This window comes from Leucoraja erinacea, chromosome 5 (assembly GCF_028641065.1).
Source record: "Leucoraja erinacea ecotype New England chromosome 5, Leri_hhj_1, whole genome shotgun sequence".
Classification (NCBI taxonomy): Eukaryota; Metazoa; Chordata; class Chondrichthyes; order Rajiformes; family Rajidae; genus Leucoraja; species Leucoraja erinaceus.
Window position 1 is genome coordinate 51,101 of NC_073381.1, and position 22,082 is coordinate 73,182.

Here is a 22,082-nt window from a genome sequence, read left to right on the forward strand (position 1 = left end):
AGTTCATTGGCTATATTTAAGAGGGAGTTAGACGTGGCCCTTGTGGCTAAAGGGATCAGGGGGTATGGAGAGAAGGCAGGTACAGGATACTGAGTTGGATGATCAGCCATGATCACATTGAATGGCGAATGGTGAGTTGGATAGTTATATGGATGGGAAGGGAATGGAGGGTTATGGTCTGAGCGCAGGTATATGGGACTAGGGGAGATTATGTGTTCGGCACGGACTAGAAGGGTCAAGATGGCCTGTTTCCATGCTGTAATTGTTATATGGTTATATGGTTATATGGTGCAGGCTCGAAGGGTCGAATGGCCTACTCCTGCACCTATTTTCTGTGTTTCTATGTCTCTATGATGTGTTGGCCGGTGTGGGCAAGTTGGGCCAAAGGGCCTGAGTCTACGCTGTATCACTCTCTCTGGCGATCACTCTAAGGGTCTCGACCCAAAACGTCACCCATTCCTTCCCTGCAAAGATGCTGCCTGACCCGCTGAGCCACTCCGGCATTTTGTGTCCACCTTGAAGGCTAACATTTTTATTGTCAATTGACTGCTTTAACATTGAACGTTGGAAGAAAATAACTGCAAGATTAGTTTTGCTGGCATGTGCAATGTGTGTTTTTCCTGTGGCGGGCGGGCAGGCTGTGGGAGGAGCGAATGTTGGCCCACTGCCTACTTATCTAACGTTGTCCTCAAGTCTCTCATTACCTTTCGTTCTTTTAAAGTTCTCTCTCCCTCTCTCTCTCACTCTCTCTCTCTCTCTCTCTCTCTCTCTCCTCTGTCTCTCGACAGGCAGGGCAGCAAGTCCCTCTCATATCCATGGCACCGCAAACTCTGGAGAAGGTCTTTGACAAACTTGGCCACTTCGGACGGTGAGTAACAGCAGTGATTGTTTTGCTCTCTGGTTTTCTGAATTTTCGATTTCATCGGGGGAAAAAAACCGTGTGTCGGGAAAATTTGTCACAGTGTCTTTGCCACAGGCTGCGGAGTATTTAAATTCCCAAGATAATCTGATCTTAGACCTCAACGTACTTCAGTGGATCGCACTGGGCTTTTCTGGGTGTTAAGAAGGGGACACAAATATCATATCAATTTGTTGAGCCCATCTTTGGGAACCTAACTAAGGTACATCCCACATACAGTGTTTTGTTCGCATGTACTGGTGCCAAAAAGATTAAGAATCACTGGCTAATTTGATGTACAATTTCTAAAGAACCTTGTGAAATGTATTTGGAGTGTAAATGTTAGCGTACTGGCATGCTGCTGGGGTTAGAGGGGGGTGGAGGGGGGGTTAGCTACGTTGTGAGTTTGGACAGACTTGGATTGTTTTCTCTGCAGCGCTGGAGGTCGGGGGAGATCTGAGAGGATTAATATGAAGCCACGCCTAAGGCGGGCAGGCAGTCAATAGACAATAGACAATAGGTGCGGGAGTAGGCCATTCGGCCCTTCGAGCCAGCACCGCCATTCAATGTGACAGGATACTGAGTTGGATGACCAGCCATGATCATATTGAATGGCGGTGCAGTCTCGAAGGGCCGAATGGCCTACTCCTGCACCTATTGCCCATGTTTCTATCCCCAATCAGTACAGACAGCACCCGTAGCCAGGATTGTAAACTCAAAGAGCCTCTGTAAATTGCCCCCTAGTGTGTAGGCAGTGGATGAGAAAGTGGGAAAACATAACTAGCGTGAACGGCCCCCGTTCCTGCCTTCTCCCCATATCCCCTGACCCCGCTATTTTTAAGAGCCCTATCTAGCTCTCTCTTGAAAGCATCCAGAGAACCAGCCTCCACCGCCCTCTGAGGCAGAGAATTCCACAGACGCACCACTCTCTGTGAGAAAAAGTGTTTCCTCGGCTCCGTTCTAAATGGCTTACTCCTTATTCTTAAACTGTGTGTGGCCCCTGGTTCTGGACTCCCCCAACATCGGCAACATGTTTCGTGCCTCTAGCGTGTCCAAGACCTTAACAATCTTATATGTTTCAATGAGATGCCCTCTCATCCTTCTAAACTCCACAGAGTGTACAAGCCCAGCCGCTCCATTCTCTCAGCATATGACAGTCCCGCCATCCCGGGAATTAACCTTGTCAAAACTCTTTTTCCCCCCCGATGGTGGAACTGTCAAAACTTACAGGGCATTGATTTAAAATGGAAGGGACATGGTTGAAAGGGGATGTGCGGGGCAGTGTTTCTACACACGAGGTGGTGGGTGTCAGGAGCACGTTGTCAGGGCTGGTGGTGGAGGCAGATACAGTGGTCATGGTTAAAAGGCAGTAAGTAACTGGACACATGGACATGCAGGGAATGGAGGGGCATGGATCACATGCTGGCAGATGAGGTTACATCATTCAGTCTATCTTGAGATGCAGCTTCACAGCGCCAGAGACGCGGGTTCGATCCCGACTACGGGTGCTGTCTGCACAGAGTTTGCATTTTCTCCCTGGAACCTCGTGGGTTTTCTCCGGGTGCTCCGGTTTCATCCCACAATCCACAGAACGTACAGATTTGCAGGTTTAATTGACTTTGGTAAAATTGTAAATTGTCCCAGGTTTGTAGGATAGCGTTAGTGTGCGACGTGGTTGCAGGCGGGCGCGGACGCAGGCACGGACACGGTGTATTTGCCTGCTGTATCTCTAAAGTGAAAGCCTACACAATGTCGGCAGGGAAACTGTGGGCAGAAGGGCCTGCTCCGCTCCTGCCCTGTTCATTGTTCTGTGTGTGTTGAGAAGAGGTGCGTTATGATTGAATGTGGCTGGTGGCTGCTGCCTCACAGCGCCGGAGACCCGGGTTCCATCCTGACTACGGGTGCTGCCTGTACGGAGTTTGCACGTTCTCCCTGTCATCTGCGTGGGTTTTCTCCGGGATCGCTGGTTTCAATAGACAATAGACAATAGACCAAGGGTAAATTTTACCAAGGGTAAATTTGTTGATTCTGGATCTGTTAAAAACAGTATTTTAAAATGTCCCCATTGTCGGTTGCTTCATTGTGGTGGAAGTGTCAATTCAAATTGCTGAACAAAACAGGGTGGGGGTAAACTTACTTTCGAAAAGTTGCCGGGGGGTAAACGGGACGAAAAAAAGGTTGGGAACTCCTGCAATAGACAATAGGTGCAGGAGTAGGCCATTCGGCCCCTCGAGTTGCTGCCTCACAGCGCCAGAGATCCAGGTTCCATGCTGTCTGTACGGAGTCAACCTTTTGCAGTTTGCACGTTCTCCCCGTGACCTGCGTGGGTTTTCTCCGAGATCCTCGGTTTCCTCCCACACTTTAACTGCCAGCACCCGTGCAGTGAGATTGTCCATGCCGACCAAGATGCCACATCGACACTAGTCCCATTTGCCCCATATCCCTCTAAAGACTAAACCTTTACCATCCATGTCCATATCCAAGTGTATTGTACTTTAGACTGTAGACATACAGCTCAGCTTAGAGACACAGCAGTGGGGCTACAACTCACTTTGCCACTGTGCTGCCCGCTCATAAACGGCAGAGGTGTTATCTCTGACTGTACACAATAGACAATGGGTGCAGGAGTAGGCCATTCGGCCCTTCGAGCCAGCAGCGGTGGAGAGAGAGGGAAGCCTGAAATTAGAGAAATCAATATTCATACTGTTGGGTGAATTAAATATAAACTATTTAAAAAACTCGGGCCCATAACTTACGATTCAGATTAGTTTAGTTCAGAGATACAAAGTGGAAACAGGCCCTTCAGCCCATCAAGTCCATGCTGACCATCGATCGCCCATTCACGCTAGTTATGTTTTCTCACTTTCTCATCCACTGCCTACACACTAGGGGGCAATTTACAGAGGCTCTTTGAGTTTACAATCCTGGCTACGGGTGCTGTCTGTATGGAGTTTGTACGTTCTCCCTGAGACCATGTGGGTTTACTCCGAGATAAGCTCATAGGAGCAGAATCAGGCCATTCGTCCCATCGAGTCTACTCCGCTGATCTATCTCTCCCTCCAAACCCCATTCTCCTGCCTTCTCCCCATAACCCCTGACACCCGCACTATTCAAGAATCTATCTACCTCAGCCTTAAAAATATCCATTGACGTGGCCTCCACAGCCGTCTGTGGCAATGAATTCCACAGATTCACCACCCTCTGACTAGAGAAATTCATCCTCATCTCCTTCCTAAAAGAATGTCCTTTAATTCTGAGACTCTGACCTCTGTTTCTAGACTCTCCCACTAGTGGAAACATCCTCTCCACATCCACTCTATCCAGGCCTTTCACAATTCGAAGGGCCTGTTTCCGGGCTGTATCTGTAAACACCGTGGGTGGCACAGTGGCGCAGCGGTAGCGTTGCTGCCTTACAGCACTTGCAGCGCCAGAGACCCGGGTTCGATCCCGACTACAGGTGCTGTCTGTACGGAGTTTGTACCTTCTCCCCGTGATCTGCGTGGGTTTTCTCCGAGATTTCCGTGTTCGTCCCACGCTCCAAAGACGTGCAGGTTTGTAGGTTAATTGGCCTGGTGTAAATGTAAATATTGTCCCTGGTGTGTGTGGATCCTGACTACAGTTGCTGTCTATACATTCTCTCTGTGACTGGCGTGTGTGGATTTTATCCACATTTTCACACAGAGAGTGGTGAGTCTGTGGAATTCTCTGTCTCAGAGGGCGGTGGAGGCCGGTTCTCCGGATGCTTTCAAGAGAGAGCTAGATAGGGCTCTTTAAAATAGCGGAGTCAGGGGATATGGGGAGAAGGCAGGAACGGGGTACTGATTGGGGATGATCAGCCATGATCACATTGAATGGAGGTGCTGGCTCGAAGGGCCGATAAAGCCTACTCCTGCACCTATTGTCTATTGTCTATTGTCTATCCGAGATGTTCGGTTTCCTCCCACACTCCATAGACGTACAGGTTTGTAGGTTAATTGGATTGGTCTGTGTAAAATTGGCCATATCGCGTGTTGGACAGTGTTAAACCCGCATCCCACGGTACGAGTTCATTCCAAGAGCTCTCTCCCCGAGTATTTGCCCTGATTCGAACGCGGAGATTTACGGTAACGGCCGCTCGTCGGTACTCGGGGCTCTCGTGGACATTTTTCAACCTGTTGAAAAATCTTCACGAGTCTTCCCGAGCTTACCTGCCGTTAGCGAGTCTTCCCGAGTACCTGCCGTTAGCGTTACGAGCCGCTAAGAGACGTCCCCGAGCTCCGACGTACCCGCTACGTTCATTCTCCGTGCTTACCACCAGTTTGATTTTATTTTTATAACTCGGAAGAGCTCTTGGAATGAACTCGTACCGTGGGACAGGGCTATTAAAGTGTGCGGGGATCGCTGGCCGGCACGGACACGGTGTGCCGAAGGGCCTGCTTTCTGCGCTGTATCTCTTGTACCAATTGTACTCATTCACCAATTGTAAACAAGTCTGTTGTCATTGCCTTTTACAGATTCCAAGCGACTGTCTATTTCGTGGTCAACTTGCAGACTATAGCGTGTGGGATCCACTACTTGGCCTCAGTGTTCCTCGCTGCCACGCCGGAGTTTATTTGCAGACTGCCGGGCAACGTGACCACAATCCTGGTGGCCAACCGGACGGACGACCCCGCGGCTCTGTGGGATCTGTGGACGCCGGGGTCCCAGCGGGTGGTGGGGCGGCTGGACAACGGAGAGGTGTGGGAGGCGGAACAATGCAGCCGCTACCAACGCCTCGGCAGCTCCGAGCTGGCCCACGCCTTCGCGGGCAACCGCTCGCCGTTCCCCTGCACCGACGGCTTCATCTACGACCAGGGCCACATCACCGACAGCATCGTGACCGAGTGGGACCTGGTGTGTGAGCGGGCGTGGCTGGCTAAGCTCACCCAGCCCATCTTCATGCTTGGAGTCCTGCTCGGAGCCGTCGTGTTCGGAGATATTGCAGACAGGTGAGCCCGAGTTTGGAGACAATAGACAATGGGTGCAGGAGGAGGCCATTCGGCCCTTCGAGCCAGCACCGCCATTCAATGTGATCACGGCTGATCATCCCCAATCAGTACCCCGTTCCTGCCATCTCCCCATATTGTGGCCCTTGTGGCTAAGGGGATCAGGGGGTATGGAGAGAAGGCAGGTTCGGGATACTGAGTTGGATGATCAACCATGATCATATTGAATGGCGGTGCAGGCTCGAAGGGCCGAATGGCCTACTCCTGGACCTAATTTCTATATTTCTATGTTTCTATATCCCCTGACTCCGCTATCTTTAAGAGCCCTATCTAGCTCTCTCTTGAAAGCATGCAGTGAACCGGCCTCCACCGTCCTCTGAGGCAGAGAATTCCACAGACTCACCACTGTGAGAAAAATCCTCGTCTCCGTTCTAAATGGCTTACTCCTTATTCTTAAACTGTGGCCCCTGGTTCTGGACTCCCCCAATATCGGGAACATGTATCCTGCCTCCAGCGCGTCCAAACCCTTAACATAGAAACATAGAAATTAGGTGCAGGAGTAGGCCATTCGGCCCTTCGAGCCTGCACCGCCATTCAACATGATCATGGCTGATCATCCAACTCAGTATCCCGTACCTGCCTTCTCTCCATACCCCCTGATCCCCTTAGCCACAAGGGCCACATCTAACTCCCTCTTATATATAGCCAATGAACTGGCCTCGACTACCCTCTGCGGCAGAGAGTTCCAGAGATTCGCCACTCTCTGTGTGAAAAAAGTTTTTCTCATCTCGGTTTTAAAGGATTTCCCCCTTATCCTTAAGCTGTGACCCCTTGTCCTGGACTTCCCCAACATCAGGAACAATCTTCCTGCATCTAGCCTGTCCAACCCCTTAAGAATTTTGTAAGTTTCTATAAGAATCTCAATCTCCTAAATTCTAGATTAGAAATACTAGATTAGAAATTAACAATCTTATATGTTTCAATGAGATCCCTCTCATCCTTCTAGACGCAAAAGACAGACGCAGAATGCTGGAGTAACGTGCGTGTCCCACATGGGCGATTTTATTGGGTGACTACAGGCGACTGCCACAAAATTTTCAACATGTTGAAAAAACTTCGGCAACAGTGGCGACAGATTTTGCTGCCACACGTAGGTTGATGCCAGGTGTCGTAGGTGCATTAAAGCTAGTCCCTGGCAGTCGCCTATCGAGTCTCCTAAGTGGGACAGGTCCATTACTCAGCGGGACAGGCAGCATCTCTGGAGAGAAGGAATAGGTGACGTTTCGGGTCGAGACCCTTCTTCAGACGCAGGGGAACGGGAGGGGGGATTTCTCTAGTCAGAGGGTGGTGACGTTTCAGTCTGAGGAACGGTCCCGACCCGAAAAGTCACCTGTCCATGTTCATAAGTGATAGCAGCAGAATTAGACCACTCTGCCCATCAAGTCTAGTACACAATTCAATCATGGCTGATCTATCATCATGGTACAAATCAAGAATCTATCCATGTCCACCTTAAAAATAGCCATTGACTTGGTCTCCACATCCGTCTATGCCAAATAATTCCACAGATTCACCACCCTCTGACTAAAGAAAAATCTCCTCATCTCCTTTCTAAAGGAACGTGCTTTTATTCTGAAGCTGTGGCCTCTAGTCCTAGACTCTCCCACTAGTGGAAACATCCTCTCCACATCCACTCTATCCAGGCCTATCGCTACTCTTGAATCCATGTTCACCTATCCATGTTCTCCACAGTTACGGCCTCACCTGCTGAGCTACTCCAGCACTTCCCATCTCCCCCCCCCTGTCTGCTCCCTCCGTAACTCCCTTGTCCATTCTTCCCTTCCCTCCCACACCACCCCCTCCCCGGGCACTTTCCCTTGCAGCAACCGCAAGAGATGCTACACTTGTCGCTTTACTTCCCCCCACGACTCCATTCAAGGACCCAAGCAATCTTTCCAGACGCGGCAGAGACCTGCATCTCCTCCAACTTCATCTATTGCATCCGCTGCTCTAGGTGTCAGCTGCTGTACATCGATGAGACCAAGCGCAGGCTTGGCGATCGTTTCGCCCAACACCTCCGCTCGGTTCGCAATAACCAACCTGATCTCCCGGTGGCTCAGCACTTCAACTCCCCCTCCCATTCCCAATCCAACTTTTCTGTCCTGAGCCTCCTCCATGGCCAGAGTGAGTCCCACCTCAAATTGGAGGAGCAACACCTCATATTCCGCTTGGGCAGTCTGCACCCTAGCGGCATAAACATTGAATTCCAATCATAAATAAATAAACATCCAATTTCCGGTAGCCCTTGCTGTCTCCTCCCCTTCTCAGCTGTCCCTCAGCCCTCTGGCTCCTCCTCTTCCTTTCTCCTTTCTTCTCCCCCCTCCCCCCACCCTACATCAGTCTAAAGAAGGGTTTTGGCCCGAAACGTCGCCTATTTCCACCGCTCCATAGATGATGCTGCCTAAGTTTCTCCAGCACTTTTGTTTACCTTACTCCAGCACTTTCTGTGTTTTTAAGCCTAGCGGCTGTTGCTAACTCTCTCGATGAATCTTTAGTTTCATTTGTAATTCACATTTTAATTTCTCAGTCAAATATTTCAAAACCTTCGAACCATTCCTTCAGCTCAGACAGCAACAAGACAATTGACATCCAGTCTTTTCTTTGTCATGCAGCTTAACCGATCTATTTCTCTCATGATTTTGTACACCTCTATAAGATCACCCCTCATCCTCCTGCGCTCCAAGGAATAGAGCCCCAGAGCCTGCTCAACCTCTCCCTGTAGCTCACACCCTCTAGTCCTGGCGACATCCTCGTAAATCTTGTGACCACTGCCCAGTCCATCATCGGCTCTGACCTCCCCACCATCGAAGGGATCTATCGCAGTCGCTGCCTCAAAAGGGCTGCCAACATCATCAAGGACCCACACCATCCTGGCCACACACTCATCTCTCCGTTGCCATCGGGATGAAGGTACAGGAGCCTGAAATCTGGTACATCCAGGTTCAGGAATAGCTACTTCCCCACAGCCATCACACTACTAAATACGACATCAAACAAGCTCCTGTTCTGTATTATGTTTACATATCCTGTTGTGCTGCAGCAAGCAACAATTTCATGGTCCTATCTGGGACACAGGACAATAACACTCTCTTGACTCTTGTACACTCTGGAGTTTAGAAGGATGAGAGGGGATATTGAAACATATAAGATTATTAAAGTTTGGACAGGCTGGAGGCAGGAAACATGTTCCCGATGTTGGGGGAGTCCAGAACCAGGGGCCACAGTTTAAGAATAAGGGGTAAGCCATTTAGAACAGAGACGAGGAAACACTTTTTCACACAGAGAGTTGCGAGTCTGTGGAATTCTCTGCCTCAGTGAAGTGTTTTTCTCCAGATTCCAGCACATGCTGTTCCTGGTGCCCACAGAATATACGGCCCAACTTTCTGAATTACTAAGGTAGACAAAATTGCTGGAGAAACACAGCGGCTCCATAGATGCTGCCTCACCCGCTGAGTTTCTCCAGCAATTTTGTCTACCTTCGATTCTCCAGCATCTGCAGTTTCTTCTTGAACTTTTTCTGAATTACCAATGCGACTACAGAAAAATTATGGGAATAGTCAGCAGGCAAGACTGAATCTGTGGAGAAAGAATAGTGTTAAAGATGAAGGGACCCAAAGCTTTTCACTGTACCTCAGTACACGTGACAATAAACTAAGCTAACCCAAACTACACTAAACATTGTGTAGGAAGGAACATTTAGTGTCTTAGAAGGATGAGAGGGGATCTCATTGAAACATATAAGATTGTTAAGGGCTTGGACACACTAGAGGCAGGAAACATGTTAGAAACATAGAAACATGGAAATTAGGTGCAGGAGTAGGCCATTCGGCCCTTCGAGCCTGCACCGCCATTCAATATGATCATGGCTGATCATCCAACTCAGTATCCCGTACCTGCCTTCTCTCCATACCCTCTGATCCCCTTAGCCACAAGGGCCACATCTAACTCCCTCTTAAATATAGCCAATGAACTGGCCTCAATGTTGGGGGAGTCCAGAACCAGGGGCCACAGTTTAAGAATAAGGAGTAAGCCATTTAGAACGGAGACGAGGAAACATTTTCTCACAGAGAGTGGTGAGTCTGTGGAATTCTCTGGAGTAACTCAGCGGGACAGGCAGCAACTCTGGAGAGGAATGGGTGACGTTTCGAGATGAAACCCTTCTTCAGACTGCCTTGACCCTAAACCCATTCTTCACCCATTCCTCGACTCCAGAGATGTTGCCTGTCCTGCTGAGTTACTCTGGCATTTTGTGCCTATCTTCTTAAACTAAACATTTACTGGTCATTTCCCCCCAGAGATGCTGCCTGACCGGCAGAGTTGCTCTCGCACTGTGTGTTTTGCCAACAGAGTCCAGATAGTACTAAAACTACCAAGGGTCACGACCTCAAACGTCACCTATCCACGTTCTCCACAGATGCTGCCTGTCCCGCTGAGTTTACTCCAGCACTCTGTGAAACGTCACCTATCCATGTTCTCCACAGATGCTGCCTGACCCGCTGAGTTACTCCAGCACTCTGTGAAACGTCACCTATCCATGTTCTCCACAGATCATTGCCTGACCCGCTGAGTTACTGACCAGCACTCTGTGAAACGTCACCTATCCATGTTCTCCACAGATGTTGCCTGACCCGCTGGGTTACTCCAGCACTCTCCACAGATGCTGCCTGACCCACTCAGTTATGGTGCAGCAGCATCTATGGAGCTAAGGAAATAGGTAACGTTTCGGGCCGAAATCCTTCTGGAAATAGGCAACGTTTCGAGCCGAAACCCGGAAGGGTTTCGGCCCGAAACGTTGCCTATTTCCTTAGCTCCATAGATGCTGCTGTACCCGCTGTGTTACTCCAGCACTCTGTGAAACGTCACCTATCCATGTTCTCCACAGATGCTGCCTGACCCGCTGAGTTACTCCAGCACTCTGTGAAAAGTCACCTATCCATGTTCTCCACAGATGCTGCCTGACCCGCTGAGTCTGGTTTGGTTTAGTTTTATGAGGGACAAACAGGACCTCCGGCCCACCGAGCCCGCACCGACCAGCGATCCCCGCACATTAACACCACCCTACACACACTAGCGACAATGTTTTTACATTTCACATTTAAACCAAGCCAATTAATCTACAAACCTGTACGTCTTTGGAGTGTGGGAGGAAACCGGAGCACCCAGAGAAAACCCACGCAGCCACGGGGAGAAGGTACAAACTCCATACAGACAGCACCCGTAGTCGGGATTGAACCCGGGTCTCCGGCGCAGTGCTCAAGTACTTTGCGTCTTTAAATACGATAAGTATGAATTTTCTGAGCTAATAACTTCTATGAATCTGCGCAGTCTTGACTACAGATTTCCCAGAATCCTTGGTCCCTGAGCCTTTCTGGATTATCCATGTTGCCGGACCAAATTCAACCGGCTATTCGGCCGCGGAAGTCCCGATGAGGTCGAGATCGGCCCCCTCACCCGGACTAGGCGCCACATTTTCCGGGGGGACTTCCAGGGGGGAATTCAAGTTCCCCTCTCGTGATTTTGTCCGGATTGGAGGAGGTACCGGACCACTAGTTGTCGGAAAATCGGTGGTTGACCTGTACCTATGTTTTGATGAAGATTTAGATATTGGAAGTTGTTATTCTCAAACTCTTTTCTTCTAACTTTTCTAGACTGGGTCGACGATCGATACTGTGGTTCACAAGTGTCTCTCAGTTTGTGTTTGGAGTCGCTGTAGCATTCACTAACGACTATTATAGCTTCATCATTGTTCGATTCCTCCTGGCCCTGGTATGTACATACTATCCTGCGTGTTTAGTCACAGTGTCATAGAGACAGAGATTCATAGAGTCATAGAAACATGGAAACATAGACAATAGGTGCAGGAGTAGGCCATTCGGCCCTTCGAGCCTGCACCATTCGCCATTCAATATGATCATGGCTGATCACCCAACTCAGTATCCTGTATCTGCCTTCTCTCCATACCCCCTGATCCCTTTAGCCACAAGGGCCACATCTAACTCCCTTTAAATATAGCCAATGAACTGGCCTGAACATAGAAACATAGAAACATAGCAATTAGGTGCAGGAGTAGGCCATTCGGCCCTTCGAGCCTGCACCGCCTTTCAATATGATCATGGCTGATCATCCAACTCAGTATCCCGTACCTGCCGATGAGGTCGACCCTCTGATCCCCTTGGCCACAAGGGCCACATCTAACTCCCTCTTAAATATAGCCAATGAACTCAAGCCTCAACTACCCTCTGTGGCAGAGAGTTCCAGGAGATTCACCACTCTCTGTGTGAAAAAAGGTCTCCTCATCTCGGTACCTAAAGGTTTTCCCCCTTATCCTTAGAGCTGGACCCCTTGTCCTGGACTTCCCCAACATCGGGAACAATCTTCCTGCATCTAGCCTGTCCAACCCCTTAAGAATTTTGTAAGTTTCTATAAGATCCCCTCTCAATCTCCTAAATTCTAGAGAGTTCAAACCAAGTCTATAGCTTCATCTTTCTTCATAAGACTCCTGGCCCTGACATCCCAGGAATCAGTCCTGGTGAACCTTCTCTGCACTCCCTCTATGGCAATAATGTCCTTCCTCAGATTTGGAGACCATAGAAAACTGCACGCATAGACAGGTGTGGTCTGCACCAAGACCCTATACAACTTCGAGCCTGCACCATTCGCCATGCTCCTATACTCAATCCTCTTGCTATGAACTCAAATCCTCTTGCTATGAACTCAAATCCTCTTGCTATGAACTCAAATCCTCTTGCTATGAACTCAAATCCTCTTGCTATGAACTTGAAGTATCAACTACCTTCTGTGGCAGCGAATTCCACAGATTCGCCACTCTCTGTGTGAAAATTTCTCATCTCGGTCCTAAAAGACTTCCCCCTTATCCTTAAACTGTGTGACCCCTTGTTCTGGACTTCCCCAACATCGGGAACAATCGTCCTGCATCTAGCCTGTCCAACCCCTTAAGAATTTTGTACGTTTCCATAAGATCCCCCCTCAATCTTCTAAATTCTAGCGAGTACAAGCCGAGTCTATCCAGTCTTTCTTCATATGAAAGTCCTGCCATCCCAGGATCAGTCTGGTGAACCTTCTCTGTACTCCCTCTATGGCAAGAGTCACAGAGTCATAGAGTGATACAGCATGGAAACAGGCCCTTCTCCCCAACTTCCCACACCAACCAACAATGTCCCAGCTACACGAGTCCCACCTGCCCGCATTTAGCCCATATTCTCCAACCTGTCCTATCCATGTACCTGTCTAAAAGCCCTGTCCCACGGTACGAGTTCATTCCAAGAGCTCTCCCTAGTGTTAAAAAAATCAAACTCGTGGTAAGCACGGAGAATGAACGTAGCTGGTACGTCCGAGCTCTCTCACAAAATAAACGCCAGCATTGCGTTGGCATTCTCTAGGAATTCCAGTACCAGCACTCCCAAGTCCCTTTGCACCTCTGATTTCTGGATTCTCTCCCCATTCAGAAAATAGTCTACGCCTTAATTCCTGCGACCAAAATGCATGACTCCACACTTTGCTGCACTATACTCCATCTGCCACTTCTCTGCCCACTCTCCCAACCTGTCCAAGTCCTTCTGCTGAAGAGTCCCTGCTTTCTCGACACAACCTGCCCCTCCACCTATCTCCGTGTCAGCTGCAAACTTGGCCACAAAGCCTTCAATCCCCTCGTCTAAATATTTTCTTTACTCAAATTAATAAGCGAATTGTAAATACATCAAGAAATTGTGGATATAATGAAGGCAGATTGGCAAATACCAGGAGGGAAGGTTGTATTTATGGAGTTTTAGTACATTTCCTGATGAAATAATGAGTAGGCAAGAATGATGAAGTAATGATACTCTATTTAGATTGCCATGAAAACTGTCAATTGGAGCTCCTGACTAATGTTAGAGCAGGTGGTGTTAGAGGCAAGTTAACAAGAAGACAGATGGTGGTAATAGATAGCTACTTACAGTAGGCTGGAAAATGTGGGCAGTGGTCCCCCCACAGAATTTGGTTCAGTAACATCTATGTCTCATTTTACAGTGTCCATTCAGACCTTAGACTTGAAGAACAAGGCTCCTCGGGATTCGGATGACCTGATCTCCCCAAATCCTTCCACACATTTCCAAACCAGCAATAGTCAGAGAGTGGAGGAAGGAACTGCAGATGCAGCAGGTTTAAACTGCAGATAAACGCATAAATGCTGGAGTAACTCAACGGGACAGGCAGTGTCTCTGGAGAGAAGGAGTGGGCGACGTTTCGGGGTCGAGGCGCTTCTTCAGACTGATGTCAGGGAACAGAGATAGAAACATAGAAACATAGAAACATAGACAATAGGTGCAGGAGTAGGCCAATCGGCACTTTGAGCCTGCACCATTCGCCATTCAATATGATCATGGCGGATCATCCAACTCAGTATCCTGTACCTGCCTTCTCTCCATACCCCCTGATCCCTTTAGCCACAAGGGCCACTTCCTCTTAAAAAAGTTTCTATAAGATCCCCCCTCAATCTTCTAAATTCTAGCGAGTACAAGCCGAGTCTATCCAGTCTTTCTTCATATGAAAGGCCTGACATCCCAGGAATAAGGAAGTGTAAGGTGTGAAAACATGACCAAAGCGGATGGAGATCCAGGAAAATGTAGAATAGATCATCGTTAGCTGGGAGAAGGTGACAACGAAGCAAACAGAGATAAGATGTAGTCGGAGATGGTCGCACTGGTGGGAGAACCAGGATGGGGGAGGGAATGGAGAGAGAGGGAAAGCAAGGTTTACTTGAAGTTAGAGAAGTCAATGTTCATACCACTGGGGTGTAAACTGCCCGTGCAAAATATGAGATGGCGTTCCTGCAATTTGCGCTGGGCCTCACTCTGACAGTGGAGGAGGCCCAGGACAGAAAGGCCAGTGTGGGAATGGGAGGGGGAGTTAAAGTGTTTAGCAACCGGGAGATCAGGTAGGTCTAGGCGGACTGAGCGGAGGTGTTCAGCGAAACTAGTCATAGTGTTATACGGCACGGAAACAGGCCCTTCGGCCCAACTTACTATCCCATGTCCATGCCCTAGGAGCATAGTCAGGCCATTCGGCCCATCAAATCTACTCCGCCGTCCAATTGTGGCTGATCTATCTTTCCCTCTCAACCCCCTTCTCCTGCCTTCTCCCCATAACTCCTGACACCCATACCAATCATAAATCCCCATCTAAGCTCGCCCCATTCACCTAAATTTGGTCCAGAACCCTCCAAACCTACCCTTAGTTTAGCTTGGAGATGCAGCATAGATACAGGCCCTTCGACCCACCCAGCCGACAACAACCGTCGATCACCTGTTGACAACAGTATATGTATATATATATACACACGCACGGAGATACATGCATATATAATGGGGGAGGGGAGGATAGAACAAAGGAGGACCCAGCATGGGATTATTTGTAACATTGTCAGTGCCCTTTATGTGGCGACCCTTTGCATACCTTGCATGTGGAAAACAAAGAATATCACTGTGACGTTTCACATATGACAATAAAATATTTATTTGGTCATTCATTCTATATATATATATATATATATATATATTTATACATACACATATATATAAAGATATATATAAATATGTATCTATATTTGTTTGTTATTGTTTAATATGGTGTTATACAGGGTGCTATGTTTACATAGAAACATAGACAATAGGTGTAGGAGTAGGCCATTCGGCCCTTCGAGCCAGCACCGCCATTCAATATGATCATGGCTGATCATCCTAAATCAATGCCCCGTTCCTGCTTTCTCCTCATATCCCTTGATTCCGTTAGCCCTAACAGCTAAATCTAAGTCCCTCTTGGAAACATCCAGTGATTTGGCCTCCAGTGCCTTGTGGGGCAGAGAGAATTCCACATTTTATATGTTTCTATAAGATCCCCTCTCATCCTTCTAAATTCCAGTGAATACAAGCCCAGTCAACCCATTCTTTCATCGTATGACAGTCCCGCCATCCCGGGAATTAACCTGGTGAACCTACGCTGCACTCCCTCAATAGCAAGGATGTTTGTTGTGTCGCTGCAAGTAAAATATGTCCTTGTTCCGTTGCGAGACTCATGACGGTAAACCACTCATGACCCTTGGCCCCAGAACCAGGGGCCACAGTCCAGAACCAGGGGCCACAGTCCAGAACCAGGGGCCACAGTCCAGAACCAGAGGCCACAGTCCAGAACCAGGGGCCACAGTCCAGAACCAGGGGCCACAGTCCAGAACCAGGCCACAGTCCAGAACCAGAGGCCACAGTCCAGAACCAGGGGCCACAGTCCAGAACCAGGGGCCACAGTCCAGAACCAGAGGCCACAGTCCAGAACCAGGGGCCACAGTCCAGGCCACAGTCCAGAACCAGGGGCCACAGTCCAGAACCAGGGGCCACAGTCCAGAACCAGGGGCCACAGTCCAGAACCAGGGGCCACAGTCCAGAGCCAGGGGCCACAGTCCAGAACCAGGGGCCACAGTCCAGAACCAGGGGCCACAGTCCAGAACCAGCGGCCACAGTCCAGAGCCAGGGGCCACAGTCCAGAGCCAGGGGCCACAGTCCAGAACCAGGGGCCACAGTCCAGAACCAGGGGCCACAGTCCAAAACCAGCGGCCACAGTCTAGAACCAGCGGCCACAGTCCAGAACCAGGGGCCACAGTCTAGAACCAGCGGCCACAGTCCAGAACCAGGGGCCACAGTCTAGAACCAGGGGCCACAGTCTTAGAATAAAGGGGAGGCCATTTAAGACTGAGGTGAAAAAAAACCTTTTCACCCAGAGAGTCGTGAATTTGTGGAATTCCCTGCCACAGAGGGCAGTGGAGGCCAAGTCACTGGATGGATTTAAGGGAGAGTTAGATAGAGCTCTAGGGGCTAGTGGAGTCAAGGGATATGGGGAGAAGGCAGGCACGGGTTATTGATTGGGGACGATCAGCCATGATCGCAATGAATGGCGGTGCTGGCTCGAAGGGCCGAATGGCCTCCTCCTGCACCTAGTCAAGCCAAGTCAAGTTTATTCGTCACATACACATACGAGATGTGCAGTGAAATGAAAAATGAGATGTTCTATGTTTCTAAGGTGCCATTGATTGCTCCATGTCTGTCTGTCTGTCTGTCTCTGCCCGCAGGTTGCCAGTGGCTACCTTGTGGTGGTCTTCGTCTATGTGACTGAGTACACTGGGCTGAAGGCCCGGAGTTGGGCCTCCATGCATGTCCACGCCTACTTTGCCGTCGGCATCATGGTGGTGGCCTTGGTGGGCTTCCTGGTGAGGAGCTGGCGGCTCTACCAGCTCATCCTGTCCCTGGTGACCGCCCCCTTCATCTTCTGCTGCTGGCTGCTGCCCGAGACCCCGTGGTGGCTGCTGGCCAACGGGCGGACGGAGGAGGTGCAGAATCTGATCGACAGGATGGCCCGGTGGAACGGGGTGAAGATGCCCTGCCACCTCTCCGTCCTGCAGATGAACGGGCCCGAGGAGGCGGCCGACAAGGAGATGACCAGCAGTGACCACGTCGCCAAGGACAGGAAGATGAGCATCCTGGACCTCTTCCGCACCTGTAACCTGGTGAAGAGGACCGTCACCGTTTGGCTGGTCTGGTTCACCGGCAGCCTCGGCTATTACGTCAGCTCCTTGGGATCGGTCAACCTGGGTGGAAACGAGTACCTCAACCTCTTCCTTGCAGGTAGGAGTCTATTACCTTGTAACATGAGCGTATGGTGTACAATTCTGATTCTTATCCCAAAATAATAATACCGCAGAATGGGAACATGACCGCTGATGCTTGAAGCTCTAAATAGAAGCAGAAGGTGCAGGAAATGACAGATGGGGCGACATCAGTGTGGGGGAGAATTGGAGATCTGTGTTGGGTCTGCAGGGATCTGTGTTGGGTCCTTTGTTGTTTGTCATGTACATCAATGATCTGGATGAAGGGGTGGTAAATTGGATTAGTAAGTATGCAGATGATACCAAGATAGGGGGTGTTGCGGATAATGAAGAGGATTTCCAAAGTCTACAGAGTGATTTAGGCCATTTGGAAAAATGGGCTGAAAGATGGCAGATGGAGTTTAATGCTGATAAATGTGAGGTGCTACACCTTGGCAGGACAAATCAAAATAGGACGTACATGGTAAATGGTAGGGAATTGAAGAATACAGTTGAACAGAGGGATCTGGGTATAACCGTGCATAGTTCCTTGAAGGTGGAATCTCATATAGATAGGGTGGTAAAGAAAGCTTTTGGTATGCTAGCCTTTATAAATCAGAGCATTGAGTATAGAAGCTGGGATGTAATGTTAAAATTGTACAAGGCATTGGTGAGACCAAATCTGGAGTATGGTGTACAGTTTTGGTCGCCCAATTATAGGAAGGATGTCAACAAAATAGAGAGAGTACAGAGGAGATTTACTAGAATGTTGCCTGGGTTTCAGCAACTAAGTTACAGAGAAAGGTTGAACAAGTTCGGGCTTTATTCTTTGGAGCGCAGAAGGTTAAGGGGGGACTTGATAGAGGTCTTTAAAATGATGAGAGGGATAGACAGAGTTGATGTGGATCGGCTTTTCCCTTTGAGAATAGGGAAGATTCAAACAAGAGGACATGACTTGAGAATTAAGGGACAGAAGTTTAGGGGTAACATGAGGGGGAATTTCTTTACTCAGAGAGTGGTAGCTGTGTGGAATGAGCTTCCAGTGGAAGTGGTGGAGGCAGGTTCGATTTTATCATTTAAAAATAAATTGGATGGGTATATGGACGGGAAAGGAATGTAAGGTTATGGTCTGAGTGCAGGTAGATGGGACTAGGTGGGAGTAAGTGTTCGGCACCGACTAGAAGGGCCGAGATGGCCTGTTTCCGTGCTGTAATCTCACCTATGTTTTATCTAGCTAGGAAAGGATTAGATTTAGTTTAGAAATACAGCACGGAAACAGGCCCTTTGGCCCACCGAGTCTGGGCAGACCAGAGATCCCCGTACATTAACATTAACCTACGCACACTGGGGACAATTTACATTTATACTAGGCCAATTAACCTTCAAACCTGTACGTCTTTGGAGTGTGGGAGAAAACAGAAGATCTCGGAGAAAACCCACGCAGGTCACGGGGAGAAGGTACAAACTCCTTACAGACAGCGCCCGTAGTCGGGATCGAACCCGGGTCTCCGGCGCTGTGAGGCAGCAACTCCACCACTGCGCCACCTTTCATAGTTACTAAGTGGGACTTCATCTCACTTAAGAAAGCTTGTACTCGCTAGAATTTAAAAGATTGAGGGGGGATCTTATAGAAACATACAAAATTCTTAAAGGGTTGGACAGGCTAGATGCAGGAAGATTGTTCCCGATGTTGGGGAAGTCCAGAACAAGGGGTCACAATTTAAGGATAAGGGGGAAATCTTTTAGGACCGAGATGAGAAAAACATTTTTCACACAGAGAGTGGTGAATCTCTGGAATTCTCTGCCACAGAAGGTAATTGAGGCCACAGTTCATTGGCTATATTTAAGAGGGAGTTAGATGCGGCCCTTGTGGATGAAGGGATCAGGGGGTATGGAGAGAAGGCAGTTACGGGATGCTGAGTTGGATGATCAGCCATGATCACATTGAATGGCGGTGCAGGCTCGAAGGGCCGAATGGCCTACTCCTGCACCTATTTTCTATGTTTCTATGTTTAGAGATACAGCTTGGAAACAGGCCCTTCGGCCCACCGGGTCCGTGCAGACCAGCGATCACCATACATTGACCCTATCCTATGCCCACTAGGGACAATTTTCACATTTACCAAGCCAATTAACCTACAAACCTGCACGTCTTTGGAGTGTGGGTGGAAACCGAAGATCTTGGAGAAAACCCAGGGTGGAAGTCTCAAATACAAGAAAGGCATAGCTTTAAGCCGACTTTTATTTCAAGAGGGCTCGTATACAAAAACAGGGATGTAATGCCAAGACTCTATAAGGCGCTGGTCAGGCCACATTTGGAATATTGTGAGCAATTTTGGGCACCATATCTGAGGAAAGATGTGCCCACTCTGGAGAGGGTCCAGAGGAGGTTTACAAGAATGATCCCAGGAATGAGTAGGTTAACATATGATGAGCGTTTGTCGGCACTGGGCCTGTACTCGCTGGAGTTTAGGATGAGGGGGGACCTCATTGAAACATACAGAATAGTGAAAGGCTTGGATAGAGTGGATGTGAAGAGGATGTTTCCACTAGTGGGAGAGTCCAGAGGCCACAGCCTCAGAATTAAAGGAAGTTCTTTTAGGAAGGAGATGAGGAGGAATTTCTTTAGTCATTGGGTGGTGAATCGGTGGAATTATTTGCCACAGAAGACTGTGGAGGCCAAGTCAGTGGATATTTTTAAGGCAGAGATAGATAGATTCTTGATTAGCACGGGTGTCAGGGGTTATGGGGAGACGGCAGGAGAATGGGGTTAGGAGGGAGAGATGGATCAGCCATGATTGAATGGCATGGGTAGATTTGATGGGCTGAATGGCCTAATTCTGCTCCATTCACTTATGACCTTATGACTACCCGGGGAAAACCCACGCAGGTCACCGGGAGAACGTATAAACTCTGTACAGACAGCACCCGTAGTCAGGACGGAACCTGGATCTCAGACAATAGACAATAGGTGCAGGAGTAGGCCATTCGGCCCTTCGAGCCAGCACCGCCATTCAATGTGATCATGACTGATCATCCCCAATCAGTACCCCGTTCCTGCCTTCTCCCCATATCCCCTGACTCTGCTATTTTTAAGAGCCCTATCTAGCTCTCTCTTGAAAGCATCCAGAGAACCAGCCTCCACCGCCCTCTGAGGCAGAGAATTCCACAGACTCACCACTCTCTGTGTTTCCTCGTCTCCGTTCTAAATGGCTTACCCCTTATTCTTAAACTGTGGCCCCTGGTTCTGGACTCCCCCAACATCGGGAACATGTTTCCTGCCTCTAGCGTGTCCAAACCCTTAACAATCTTATGTGTTTCAACACCCATTGATTTGTTCAACATCCGTTTCCACATCCATGGATTTCAATATGCATTAACCTGAAGTTTGGTTGTAATGGAATTTGTTTGGTTCCAGAGTTTGAGGGTGACTCTAATCTTTAACCAAACACTTTGTAGAAGATTAAACGAAAGATAAAGAACTCTGTTGTATGGTCGCAAAAGGAGTACAATTTTAAATGTTTTTCCTACGAAGTGAAGAATTAAAACAAAGAGTTTATTTGTGGGTCAGCTTTCTGATTGGCGCCGTCCTGCTGAAGTATTGCACATCTAAACCTTCCGCAGAGTGCAGGAGCAAATCAGCGGGTCAGCCAGATCTCTTGTCCCCAGATCCAGCACCTGCAGTTCCTTCTGCGAACACTGCCCACTCCGCCACGGGTACCGAGCTTTTAACCAGACTGATCCCTGGGATGGCAGGACTTTCATATGAAGAAAGACTGGATAGACTCGGCTTGTACTCGCTAGAATTTAGAAGATTGAGGGGGGATCTTATAGAAACGTACAAAATTCTTAAGGGGTTGGACAGGCTAGATGCAGGAAGATTGTTCCCGATGTTGGGGAAGTCCAGAACAAGGGGTCATAGTTTAAGGATAAGGTGGAAATCTTTTAGGACCAAGATGAGAAAATCACTTTTCACACAGAGAGTGGTGAATCTGTGGAATTCTCTGCCACAGAAGGTAGTTGAGGCCAGTTCATTGGCTATATTTAAGAGGGAGTTAGATGTGGCCCTTGTGGCTAAAGGGATCAGGGGGTATGGAGAGAAGGCAGGTACAGGATACTGAGTTGGATGATCAGCCATGATCATATTGAATGGTTCAAAGTGCTGGCTTGAAGGGCCGAATGGCCTACTCCTGCACCTATTTTCTATGTTTCTATGTTTCTATGAAACTGTCTAAACTCATTACACGCCGAGAGTCAAGATCCAAGAGTGTTTATTTATTGTCTGTATTGTAACGAACAATGACATTCTTAGATAGACACAAAATGCTGGAGTAACTCAGCGGGACAGCCGACATCTCTGGAGATAAGGAATGGGAGATGTTTCTGGTCGAGACCCTTTTGTCAGGCCCTGCTTCTTTGTAAACCAGCATCTGCATTTCCTTCCTTCACAATGACATTCTTGCTTGCATGAGGTTGCAGCGCTCCGTGCTGAGATGCTGTGTTGACAAAAGCTGACTCGGTGTTAGAGGGT

General features: G+C 48.7%; 1 protein-coding gene across 1 annotated transcript in view; it reads left to right on the plus strand.

Annotated features, from left to right (window-relative positions):
- Window positions 1–226: 226 nt before the first annotated feature.
- Window positions 227–22,082, plus strand: part of slc22a16 (solute carrier family 22 member 16) — a 59,582-nt gene continuing 37,726 nt past the window's right edge. The window contains 5 exon segments of the mRNA XM_055634945.1: window positions 227–723; window positions 726–868; window positions 5,392–5,865; window positions 11,571–11,688; window positions 17,039–17,591. Coding sequence (XP_055490920.1) covers window positions 601–723; window positions 726–868; window positions 5,392–5,865; window positions 11,571–11,688; window positions 17,039–17,591 — 1,411 coding nt within the window. The 5' untranslated portion in view covers window positions 227–600.